The 11,998-nt window shown below is 35.5% G+C and overlaps 1 protein-coding gene across 1 annotated transcript in view; it reads right to left on the reverse strand.

Annotated features, from left to right (window-relative positions):
* Window positions 1-3,353: 3,353 nt before the first annotated feature.
* Window positions 3,354-11,998, reverse strand: part of LOC107096995 — a 10,071-nt gene continuing 1,426 nt past the window's right edge. The window contains exons 2-7 of the mRNA XM_015393940.1: window positions 11,768-11,891; window positions 11,408-11,616; window positions 11,103-11,278; window positions 8,647-8,791; window positions 6,006-6,142; window positions 3,354-5,910 (exon numbers count right to left, since the gene is read on the reverse strand). Of these exons, the coding sequence (XP_015249426.1) occupies window positions 5,059-5,910; window positions 6,006-6,142; window positions 8,647-8,791; window positions 11,103-11,278; window positions 11,408-11,616; window positions 11,768-11,891 (1,643 nt within the window). The 3' untranslated portion in view covers window positions 3,354-5,058. The remainder of the gene's footprint in view (window positions 5,911-6,005; window positions 6,143-8,646; window positions 8,792-11,102; window positions 11,279-11,407; window positions 11,617-11,767; window positions 11,892-11,998) is intronic.

An 11,998-nucleotide genomic window follows, 5' to 3' on the forward strand; every position in this document is an offset into this window, starting at 1 on the left:
ACATGCACATAAAAAAAATACTTAAAAAATAATTAATTAATAAATAAAGTTGAAGATTATAACAGACAATAAATGATAAGGTAATTTTACAAATAGAGAAGCTAATTAAAAGAGATATATACATTTATGTCTCACTGTATAATTTAATTTCTACCTACCGGTACATTTATTCGTTTATTGGATTTTTGAGGGGCAATTAGTTGCTTATTTATTTATTGAGTATTTATTTATTTCTGTATTTATTTTTATATATGGCAGAGTTGGTCCTCCATATATTCAAGCACGTCCCTGTTATTATAAATCACAACGTCAAACTGACAGCAAACCAGCTTCCTATTTGCTGCTGTTTTTTCTTTCTTCCTAAATTAATAAAGCAGGGGGTCCAGGCTGTAACTTGGTGTAGGGCAGACCGTTGTCTGATGTAATCCAACAAAACTCCACAGCACTGAAAGTTTTAAAATGTAACTCGTTATGGTCCAGATAATCTTCTGTCTAGCTGCTAAAGAGGGGCTAAGCATTGAACTGAGGGTACTATGAATCATCCTATATTTTTTAATGCACACAGACATAGGTGGCTCTAAAGAGGGACAGCAGGGGCCTGTGCCCCTATATAGCTGGTCCTGGCCCCTGTTGGTGCCTATACTGAAGATCTAAGAAAAATACTAATAATAGTCATATTCTTAACAATTCTCATAGTCATAGTCTTATCAAGATACAATTACAGTTTTCATTTCAACTGTAAAGTATTATAAAAGTAAATACTCAAAATTGTTACAGCTGAAACAAAACACTTTTACTTCAGTTCTGATTTTCATTTGATTAAAACTGTTAATTTGCATGTAAAGTAAGTCAAAGCATGTAATATTGATAAATAACAAGTAGACATTGATCTAATATTAAAAATAATGGCTTTATTTCATATTTTAGTAGATATTTATTTAGCCACTAATTATTATCTTTTTTCCCATTGTAAGAGTTTTTATTTTTTATTTTAGGTAAGTGAAGTTAATATTTTCAAGCCAAAAATACATATTTTGAATTAAACAACATCAAATTTCAATTAAATTAAAGGATGCAGAAATTTGTATTTGTTCAGGGCAGAACCACAAGTTTATCTTTGCTTCTACAGCTCACTGAATATATTTTAGATGATAAATTATTGCCCAGTTCTTTGTTTAATCCTGTGCCCCCATGAAAAAGCGCCCTCTCCACCCTGGCCCCTCCTAGTAAATATGGTCTAGAACCACCACTGCACACAGATGCAAACCACGACAGAAGTGTGTTCACTACTCTTAGACATAATGATAATTTGGTGTTCTGCTATTCAGTTAAAACATATACAAACATAAACATAACCAAATAGGACCTAATTAAAGTAGCAGCAATTCATAGAAATAAACAGTTGAAAATAAAACCACAAATTTGATCAATTTAAGATGTATATCTTTAAAATGGTTGCACCAGATGAATATTTGCCCAACATGTTAATTTAAGGTTAATTAATGATGAGAAAGTTCATCATTATATTAGAGATATAAAGAAACATAATTTAAAATTCCAGGGCTGAACATTTCATTTGAAATAATGCAAAAAAAAAAAACAACAAAACAACAAAAAGCAGAAAATACATGTTGATACATTTAAACTAGATCATAGTTAGACACTTTAAATAACTGGAAAAATACAAAGTAAATAATTTTTCTTAAAAATTCATAGTGAGTGCATCTAAAGAAGAAATAATACCTATATGGTGTATTTTTATGCATTTAGAACAAATATACAACTAACATTCTCTTAGGGGTGCTATGACTATTCCTGGGGCAACTACTGAACCCCTTAGCACCCTCCTGACACTGCCATTAGATGTAACAATCTGTCAAGACAAAAAAAAAACTATAATAAAAAGGAAGTCCTGTATTTAATCTAGTGATTTTAGAAACCTATTTGACTTTTACACTGTTTCTTGATAGATATATCAATGCAAGACCCATTTGGAGTTTTGATAGTAGATAAACATCTGCAACAGCTAAGAGGAACATCTGCACTAATTGCTTTTGACTGTTCTATGGATACAATCTGCAAACCAATAAAGATGGAAGAATGGTGCTTTGATACCTTATGGTGGATGTAATAGACTTAGCCTTATACTTAGACAACTTTTACTGTCATTTTTTGTATATAGAGAATGTATACAAAACAAAATGTCATTTTGTACAGCTGTCCTTAAGGTGCAGCAGTGATGAAACGGTGTGGGAGAAAAAGTTATATCTACAACTGGGATCCAAAATCAAAGAAAGTTGTATAGAAGGAGGCAGAAAGGATGCCCAAACAACTGGGATACTTGGAGCCTTAAGAGTACTTCGATGCACAAATGATCAAAAAGAGTAAACTGTGGAGTCCCACAAGGTTCATAACTGAGGTCTAAGTTATTTGTGCTTTACTTTAAATAATATTTGTTTGTTTTGTACAGTTTCAAATATATCAACATCTGTTATGTTTGCACATGATACAAATGTGTTTTTCTCATGGTAGGATATAAGATATATTGTATTATGAATATGAATTAACTCACCCTGTGCATGGTGCAGAAACTCTGGTAAATACTAAAACTAATATTGATCCAATAATCACATTTTTTTTTAGAAAAGAGTCATAAGAATAATCAATAAATAATGCTGGATAATTCTGTAATTAACAAGTCATCTTATCTGTATTCAAAATGTATTTGAGTTAAGAGAAAGGTGGTTTGCATGGCTTATTTTTGAAATTAGTAAGTAAGAAGTAAGAATTAAAATAAACATAGAGCTGTGAAATGGCCTTCAATAAAAAAGTCATATCTCAAGGTGTAAATATATAGGTGTATATAAGTCAATGTTAAATTAATGCAGGAAAAAATGTTAAAGGGAACATTTTTCTACAATTCTGGATGATGATTTCCTTATAAGCTATTTTATTTTCTTAGCTTTACAACTAATAGTAACAATGTCAAATTTAACTTTTAATCATCTTGATAAAAAATTTACTTTGGTATGTGGTGAACAACAAATTAGTGCAACACCGAGTCAAACCACAAATAAATTGTCTGGATAAAACTATTTCTTTTGATGGTTTTTATTTTTATAAATACCAACAGGCCAAAACAAAGATGTTTGAATGAAAAAGAAAATGAAAAGACTAACAAGCCTATTTTTAAATTGTAACGAGTAGAAAGTAGAGTTAATTCCAAAAAAATGTAATAAGTAAAGAAAGAAAGAAGAAAAAAAATATTATTTCAGTTAAATATAAATAGCTAAAATTTCTACCTAAGTAAGGTAACAAAGTATTTGTACTTTGTCAGACACCTCTGTATATACATATCCCAATATGGATGTTTTTTTTATTTTGTCCAGCAGGGGGCGCTGTCCAACCACTGTTGGAATCCTGTCAAAACAACATAATTTATATACAAAAACAAACAACAAAAAAAGCTGAGTTATAGAGTCACTTGTAGCATGCAAGCCTGTATTTGAGCCTTCTAATTTTTTCCAGTATAGAGGTATGGGAGGAGATAGCCCTCACCTAACCTGAGCTTACAGAAAGAAAGTATGTGGTACATTTTGTTTATCTTTTAATCTGCCATTTTCTTTATACAATTACATCACAAAACAATGTAAAACATGTCCTCATTTATTTAGCACAATTAAAAGCATCAAATGCATCATATTGATCCCTGTAGATACACTGTAGTTACAGCTCAGTGGGAAAATAAAAGGCGTTTGCTTTACTGTAATTGATTGAACTACTTCAGCTCAGCCTGCTTAGGCCAGTGGAATGAGGAAGTTTCAGCAGCAAGTGAAGAGGTCAGGTAACTTGTAATCGTGAGACAAAAAAACAAAACAAAACAAACACCTTCAGATACATATCTTATTTCAAAAACAGTAGCACAAGATTTACATAAAACCAGAAAATCAAGACATGGCAGAAGTGTTAATACTGATAACAGGAACCTGTTTGCTTTAAAGGAAGGTCAAAAATTATATAGTGGGGGGAAGGAGCTGACAGCTTTGGCTGTACTTTACTTTATGAGTAAAGGTAAATTTAGGATTAAAAGGCTATATAAATGTATTTAGAAACAGTAAACACTCACAGTATAACTGCTGTTTTCCTCTGGGTATCTGCGATTAAGTAATGCTGATATAAATACATGAGAATTACATAGTTATAAGTGATTTGACTGGAACAAAACATTTAATGTTCGGAACTAAATCAAAATGATCAAAAAGATTTTTTACAACTGAAAGTACTAAACTTCAAACAGATGTATAGATACATACAAAATGAGCTGATGATAAAACAACCGCTACCACAGAATACAATTATGCTGTAAAGCTCAATACATTTGACAGAGATCCAATGTAAACAGGTACCGGTATATATAAAGCAAGCAGCCTTGCTTTAGTAGTTTCATGATCAACCTTTAACAAGAATACAAACTTAAACATGTAAATTATAAGTTATTGGATTGATAACGTTCCTTCAAAAAGTAAAAGTAGTTCAGAACTGATAAGATAATTCTTCATTAGCCGATTATGTTTTGTTTTTTTTGATTGCTTGTTATTTATGAATGTCTAACAAGAACAAAAGAAGAACAACTGAAAGCCTGTTTTGGTGTCCTGCGTACACATTTTATGTTTATATGCATGCTTAGTTTAGCCATTATAAATCTTTGTTTACACACTTTCTAAAAACTTTCTCATAGTTATATAATTTCAAGATTTAAAAAAAATGATCCAAAGTAAATGATTTCTGCCTGAGCTTCGTGTGGTGTAATACAATTGTTTTGTAAATGCTCGGAGAATGTTCCTAATGGGGTCGAAGGTTAGAGTAAAGTCTGGCCTCATTGTTCTCAAATGGCTTGCATGTTTGGCTTCAGATCCCTTCACTTCTTTGTTATCTGCACCTTCATAAATCCATTTCACATTTATAGATCCACAATCCCTATAAAAATTCCAATACTACCGCATCAGATCATTCATTTTTTATAATGTATTCTTTCACAGTGATGATAATTTATCTTTTCTACTCATCCACTGAGATGACCAGGTCCCATTTGCTAAGAATATCATCTGCTTCTCCCATTATTTCCTCCTCTACCTGTGCCTCCTGACTTGTTTGTCTTACAATCAAACTTTCAAAATTCAGCTGTCTCCTCGTCACATAATCCAGCTCACAATTCTCGGTTTTCTTGTCCTCTCTCCCTCCACTTATCAGATGACCATAGTCATCTGATAAGCGATCAAACTGTTCAATGTCAAAACTGGGAATGGTTGAGATTCTCTGAGAAACATAACCAGAAAGGAGACGGTCATTCTCACACTGGTTTGGGTTCTGCTCACTTTCCTCTGATGCTTCCCTCCTTTCTTCCTCTTTTATTAATGGTGGGCCTAGATGGACGTTTAGTGTGCATGATCTTTGATTAGATTGTATTGGATCCTGAGCTTTTGATGGTAAACCAGTTTGCATTGCAGCGTTAATCTCTCTTTTAGCAGGTTCTGGTTTTGGTGGTTGAGGTTTGTTCCCATCATCTTTGATGTCAATATTGTTCTCCTTGTCACTATCAGGACATTTCTGGAGTTCACCTGTCAAATTATTCACACCATCCCCTTCATCCTGCTTACTCGGTCCTGTGCCCTCATCTCCAACACCTGCTTTTTTTGCAGCCACAAAGCTATAGTCAACTGATGAATCGTTCATGGGTTCTTCAGGCTCTTGGGGTACATGAGGTCCCTGTGATAAGTATCCAGCTGCAGGCGGTGGAACAATCAATGGGATCTCAGTGGGTTGAGGAGGCTTGACAGGAATTATTCTGGCTAGCTGAAGGTTGACATAATCAGGAGGAAGCCAGGAATGATTTTGGTGAAAGAACGTTTTCTGGAAAGAAAAGAGTAACTTATGGCATAACAACGTTTCACAAACAAATTTGTTGTGTAAATGCATTTGTTGACAAGTCTGTGTAATCAAATTACCAATATAGGTGGGATTTTTTGTTCCTTCCCAGCCACATAGTTGTAGAGAAGGTAGCTGACCAACCCAATTATAAAGATGCAAAGGGATGGAACAACTATCCCCACAACCACCTGCTGCAGCTGCTTAATGACAGGATCTGTTGGAGAGACATGGATCAGAGTTAGTAGCATATAAAATAGGCCACTCACTACTCTATAAACTCTCTTGCTTCCATTCATATACGCTTTTCCAAGATTTGGTTGTGTGGTTAACAGGCCCATGAGGGAAACACAGATATCCATCCAAGTCATCAATTTATTCTGAGGGATGCCAAGGCTTTACCAAACAAGGAATGTTATAGGTAAAATCTAGGGTTATACTGTACTCCTGCTGGAGTTTACCAGGAATACCTCTATTGAGAGGGTTACAAAAGAAATGCTGATAATATGTCTGAACTTGCTCAACAGTAGCTAAACAGTAGAATAACACAAATCTCCTATCCCCATCTTAAAGGCAGAGCCTGACAACATAACGGAGCGGGTTCACATCAACCGCTTTGTCCAGGACATCAATCTTTTCATCTTATTTTTGATCAGGACCTTTAATTTAAATCACATATCAAAATAAAATTTCTAAAAGTAGAATGGGAGGCAGATCTTTTAGATGTCAGGCTCCTTTCTCTTGTGGAACAAACTACCAGTTTTAGTCTATGAGGCAGACACCCTGTCTACTTATAAGACTAGGCTTAAAACTTTCCTTTTTGCTAAATATTATAGTTAGAGTGGCTCAGGTTATCCTTCTGTTGTTCAATAAATCACTGAATGGATCAGCACCTCAATACATAACAGATGTGTTGTCAGTGTATCAACCTCACAGACAACCTCACAGCATTTAGTCATGATGCTCCACTTATCTGGAACAAACTCCAAGAAGCAATAAGCTGAATTTCAACATTGTGAGACAATAATAAAGGGATTTTCTATTCTATTATATTAAGACTGTAAAAGCACTGAAAGCCTGAGTTCTTCTAAGTCATAGTTAAAAACCCATTTGTTTAGAACTGCCTTTGACTGTTAATGTTAAACTGTTAACTGATATGTTATTAGTTTGAAGTTGTTGTCCAACTATTTTATTTGTTTCGCTTATGTTTTTTTTTTGTATCGTTTTCCTTGCTTTTATTCTGTTTTCATTTATGTTTTCTATTCTACTCTCTAATTCATTTAAAGCACTTTGAATTGTCCATGTACTTAATTGTGCTATACAAATAAACTTGCCTTGCCTCTATATTTATGCTGCTATAGGCTTAGACTTCTGGAGGATATAGGGACCACTTCTTTATATCTTTATTCTACCATTCTGCAGTATTTGTTAGTTCAACCCTTAACTTTATGTTAACTCTGCTTTGTTTTGTAAAAATAGCTTCATCTGGTCTGTTCCTGTTTGGCTATGACGACATCCTGGAGAGAAATATCAGCTAGTCCACTGTCATCAACACATTTGATCAGACAATGGAGTTGGGCCTGTTCTTTAGTGTTTAGTCCTGTGTCTCTCATAGACATAGCCATAGCCTCAGATTTTACTGTGAGTAAGTATATGTGCTCTCTTTTATCCCTTGGTGTGAAAACTGACTCAGAACTAGTCTGCTTAACTGTTTCTGTCCTAGACAGAGCCACCTATGCAGCTTACTTACCCTTCCATTTCTAACATAGAAAGTATTTATGGTTTATGTTTCTATGATCCTTTTGTACCGCTGCTTCTGCTTTGGCAGAAGGCTGCTCACTCTGAACCTGGTTCTGCTTGTGCTTTCTTCTTGTTAACAGGAAGTTTTTCCTCTCTACTGTCAGTGTACTATGGCAAGTGCTTCTCTATTCTCCCCAAGCCAAGTCTTCTTCAGTCAAAGCTGCAAATTTCTCAATATTTACCACAATGTATGTATTTGCTAGTTGTACAAGGGATGCAAGAAATCATATTTCTATTACTGTTTCCCTTAGTTCCTCCCTTTTCCAAAAAGATTTCTATTGTCCAAGTCATTCATCAAGATGTTCTTCTTTAGGAACCATCTTCCCTATTATCTTTTGCCTGGGGGTATCTGACATTAACTAGTCATTTACTTCCACCATTTTGATTAGAGTACACCCTGAAAGTGCTGGACTTGGATCAGTTTGAGGAGAACAGTTGCATGCTATTTATTTAAAGTTTTTTCTTCTATAAGGTGAGGCTATGATACCAGAAACACAATGACTTGGAAATTTTTCTTTCATTTCAGCTTGTTCTTCAGAATCTGCATTGTCTTGGTAGGTACAGTATTTGTTTGTTTTTTACTTCCTGGTAGCCAGTTTCAGGATGGCATTTTGCCATGGTAATTGGCAGCTGGTCTAAACTTAGGTATGTCTGCAATTTATATGAAATTTCTTTGCTGCTGTGTGAGAGTATTTATCCATCAACCATCAAATTCCAATTATCAAGGTTTGTATCATGTTATAGACAAGTGAATGTATTGTTGACATACTTTAAATGCATTTTAGTTTAAATAGGTTTAGCAAGATGTTCTAGCATGAAAGACGTAATTCTACAAACATAAATCACTCTTCGAGTTCTACATCTTGTTGAGCAGCATTTTTTCTATAGGTCTTTTCAAACATGATTGTGACATCTTTGTACCTTGAGGTGTTATTATACAATGCCAAGCCGAAGACTTGCATTGCATTGGTATGGAGAGGAACCTTGACTTGGCAAAGAAGCAGTATTCTGTATTGTACTCCAGCAGCTGGTATTTGTATTGGCTGGTGTCCAGTGGAAAATGGTACTGCAAAATAAAAAAAGTACATATGTACTTTGGTGATACATGGTATATTAATCACAGGTTCTTTCTTTATTTTTTGTAAATCTAAGTAATAAATAGGTATTCAGATGCTGCTCAAATCCAAACATCATGTATTGCAGTAACAAATGTTGAAACACATAAAACACAATAAAACAAAGGGTGAAAATAGGTGTTGTGAAGTGCAATGAAGAAATAGACTCCATAAACCACAGCAAGAGTTCATCCCAAAGACGACTCTTCTGACCGAATTATCACTTTTCCCGCTCGACTCATGAAGAAAACCTCCTCGCTGTCTGGCCATTGTCAGTGAAAAAGCCTAAAATATCTTGATCAATTAGCATTGAGGAGCCAGCTTCACAATCCGCCCCTGCTCCATAGACCCCCTACGAGGATTGGCCTCACTGGAAGTGATGGATTTTGGTGTGTTATCCAGTCTGGGCTGTACTTTCTTGCTGCTTATCTAAATAGACTGAAGCTCAAACTATAACAGGGAATTCTCATAGAGGCTGACAGGCAGCGTCCTGCTGCTCCTGAGCTGTGGAGAGATTGTGTTCCAGAGCGGAATAAACAGCTGATTAATGCACAACATGCTCATGAAATCATGCACATTTTAATGCAGTTTAATGACTCAATATATGAAGTTTGACAATGCATATTTTATTATCCAGTATTCAATGAGAAATATACACTGGCTTATTTTCAAACTTTGCCGATTATGAGACTCATTTTATAATTGGAAATAGATAACCTGAAATTCATATGCTGCATTGATTTATTAAGGAGAAAACAGCAATCCAAACCAATCTTGCCCAATGGTGAAACATAAACGTTCCTTGTTAAATCATACATGCCTGCGATAAGACACATTTTTCTCCAGCCTTAATAGCCACATAAAGGTCTCGTTATCATCAAATGGTAAGATTCATGAAAATACCTACAGGAACCTGCCTGATGATGTGAAGTAGGCAACAAGATCTCAGAATTACATGTAATATCCCAGACTTTCATTAGAACAGATCCAGAAGGATCCTTCCAGATCAGGGGAAAGTATTGCTTCTGTCAATCTGTCATCCTTAGATGGAAAACTTTTAATCAATTTGATATTATGATCTGGAGAACTGTAAAGTGCTTTGAGATAGGCGCCATATAAATAAACTGAATTGAATTGTCAAGAGCTTCCACTATAGATGATATAGTTGGACTTGTTTTTGTGTTTCTCTCCAAGACATAACAATGATCTCAGCTTTCACTGTAAATAACTGCATGTTCTCTCTCTCATCCTTTTGACTTGAAAATCAGCTCAGAGCTTATCTGCTTAACCGCTTGCTTGCAATGAGGTGATTCTCAGACAGAGATCTGTAAAGGTTTGTCTGTTTGTTTTTTTCATTTTATGAAGAGCGGAGAATGATGAGCTTCCCTAACCTGCTCTGTCAGCCCCTCATTATTTTGTTTTTTGTGAGGCTTGAAGAGGATCAATGTTTACCTGCAGCCGTTTTCTGTCCTCCTTAGGTTCTTTTTTCTTTTAGAGTAGAGTGATAAACTACTCTTCCTGTCCCTTCTTTTTTGCTAGGCTCAAAGAGGATCAATACTTAATCCGTTTTCTGTCCTCCTGAATTACTCTCATGGGTAAAGTATTATTTTTATTAATATTTCATTGATTGTTTTTGAGTCTGCTCAGTGGGGCAGGGGGTAGCACTGCTGCCTTGCAGCAAGAAGGTTCAGGGTTCAATTCCTGGCCTAGGGCCTTTCTGCATGGAGTTTGCATGTTCTCCCTGAGCATTTGTGGGTTCTCTCTGGGTACTCTGGCTTCCTCCCACAGTCCTGAATTGCTGCATAGTGTGACTAAAATAGACCCGTTGTCTATTTCAGCCCTGTTGCAGAAAATCATTTCAGGTGTGATCATCCCTATTGACTTTCAATGAGCGCTAAATGCCACGACCATCCAACATGATTTTCTGTCAGACCAGAGGCAAAATCAGATTTGGTGTGTTCTGACCCTAAGAAAGAAAAACTGGGTAATGTTCAAATCTTTGAAAAAGAAGGAAGCAAACGTTCATCTCAGAAGATCCCAAAGATTTTTCTGAAAAAATTCTGCAGACTAAGGAGATAAATGAGAAGCTTTCCATTAAGTGTGCATCTTTTTCTTCCTAAGTAAAAGTAAAGCATTGGTTTAATAGAGCCTTTCTGCTGCTTCAGAACTTACTCTAACACTATAAAACTATAAAATCTGCTCTTAAACAGAGAAGTGAACTTTGTGACCAATAGTTTGTTCCACAAAACATTTTTTACTTACCATCTGGTTGCGATGGCGGATGTAGATGGAGAGGTTGTAAGACATGCGATGGTAGATTGATTTCATGCTCAGCGGTGGGGTGTCGTTGTTTGGTGAATACCTCATCGGCCCCTTAAGTGTGATAATTGCACTGTTGTTCTTCATTCTCACAGAAACCAGTGGAGGTCCAAGAATGGCTAAATATAAAACAAACACCAATTGTTTGTTTTATTTGTTTATTTCATCTCAAAATTATCTACTGTAACCATGCAAAAAAAATAAAAGTTTCATTAAAAATGTAAAACTGAGGTCAGTGTTATACTTACTGTCCCACTTTGGATCAAATCTTCTTTTTGTCAGAGTCCATTTTGAAGATGACTTCCTTCCCAGTGCACGGACTCTTGCAAGGTATCCCTTTTCCTCATCCCATGTTTCAAGACTCAGATCACACCAAGTCCGCACAATATTAGTACAATGCTGCACTGCCCTCCAATGCCCACGTTTTCCTTTGCTGGCCTCTGTGCTCTCTCCATATCTGTGAAATACACAGGTCCACACAAGGTGAAAAAAAACTCACCTTTTTGTCCCATAAAGTACATTTGTAAACACTTGAGTAGAAACCAAGCTTCTTTAAAAAGATACATGAATGTACAATTTATTGGTGATAGTAACGAATAGGAACTCACATAATGTATTCCACTGCAAAATGTGTACCATCTGGTGTGCCATTTCCTGGAGACCAGTGGAGCACATTCCTCAGGTTCACAGAAGAGAAGCTGACATTAACAGGTGTAGGTGGAGAGGAGGAGACTGAGGAGAAACAGGTGAGAAGGGATGAAAACCATACTTCCAAATAAAGTCAGGCTGCACATTATGCTTTAAAAATGAGATCCTCTCCATATATATATATATATATA

This window comes from Cyprinodon variegatus, unplaced genomic scaffold (genome assembly GCF_000732505.1).
Source record: "Cyprinodon variegatus isolate N-32 unplaced genomic scaffold, C_variegatus-1.0 Scaffold664, whole genome shotgun sequence".
Lineage (NCBI taxonomy): Eukaryota > Metazoa > Chordata > Actinopteri > Cyprinodontiformes > Cyprinodontidae > Cyprinodon > Cyprinodon variegatus.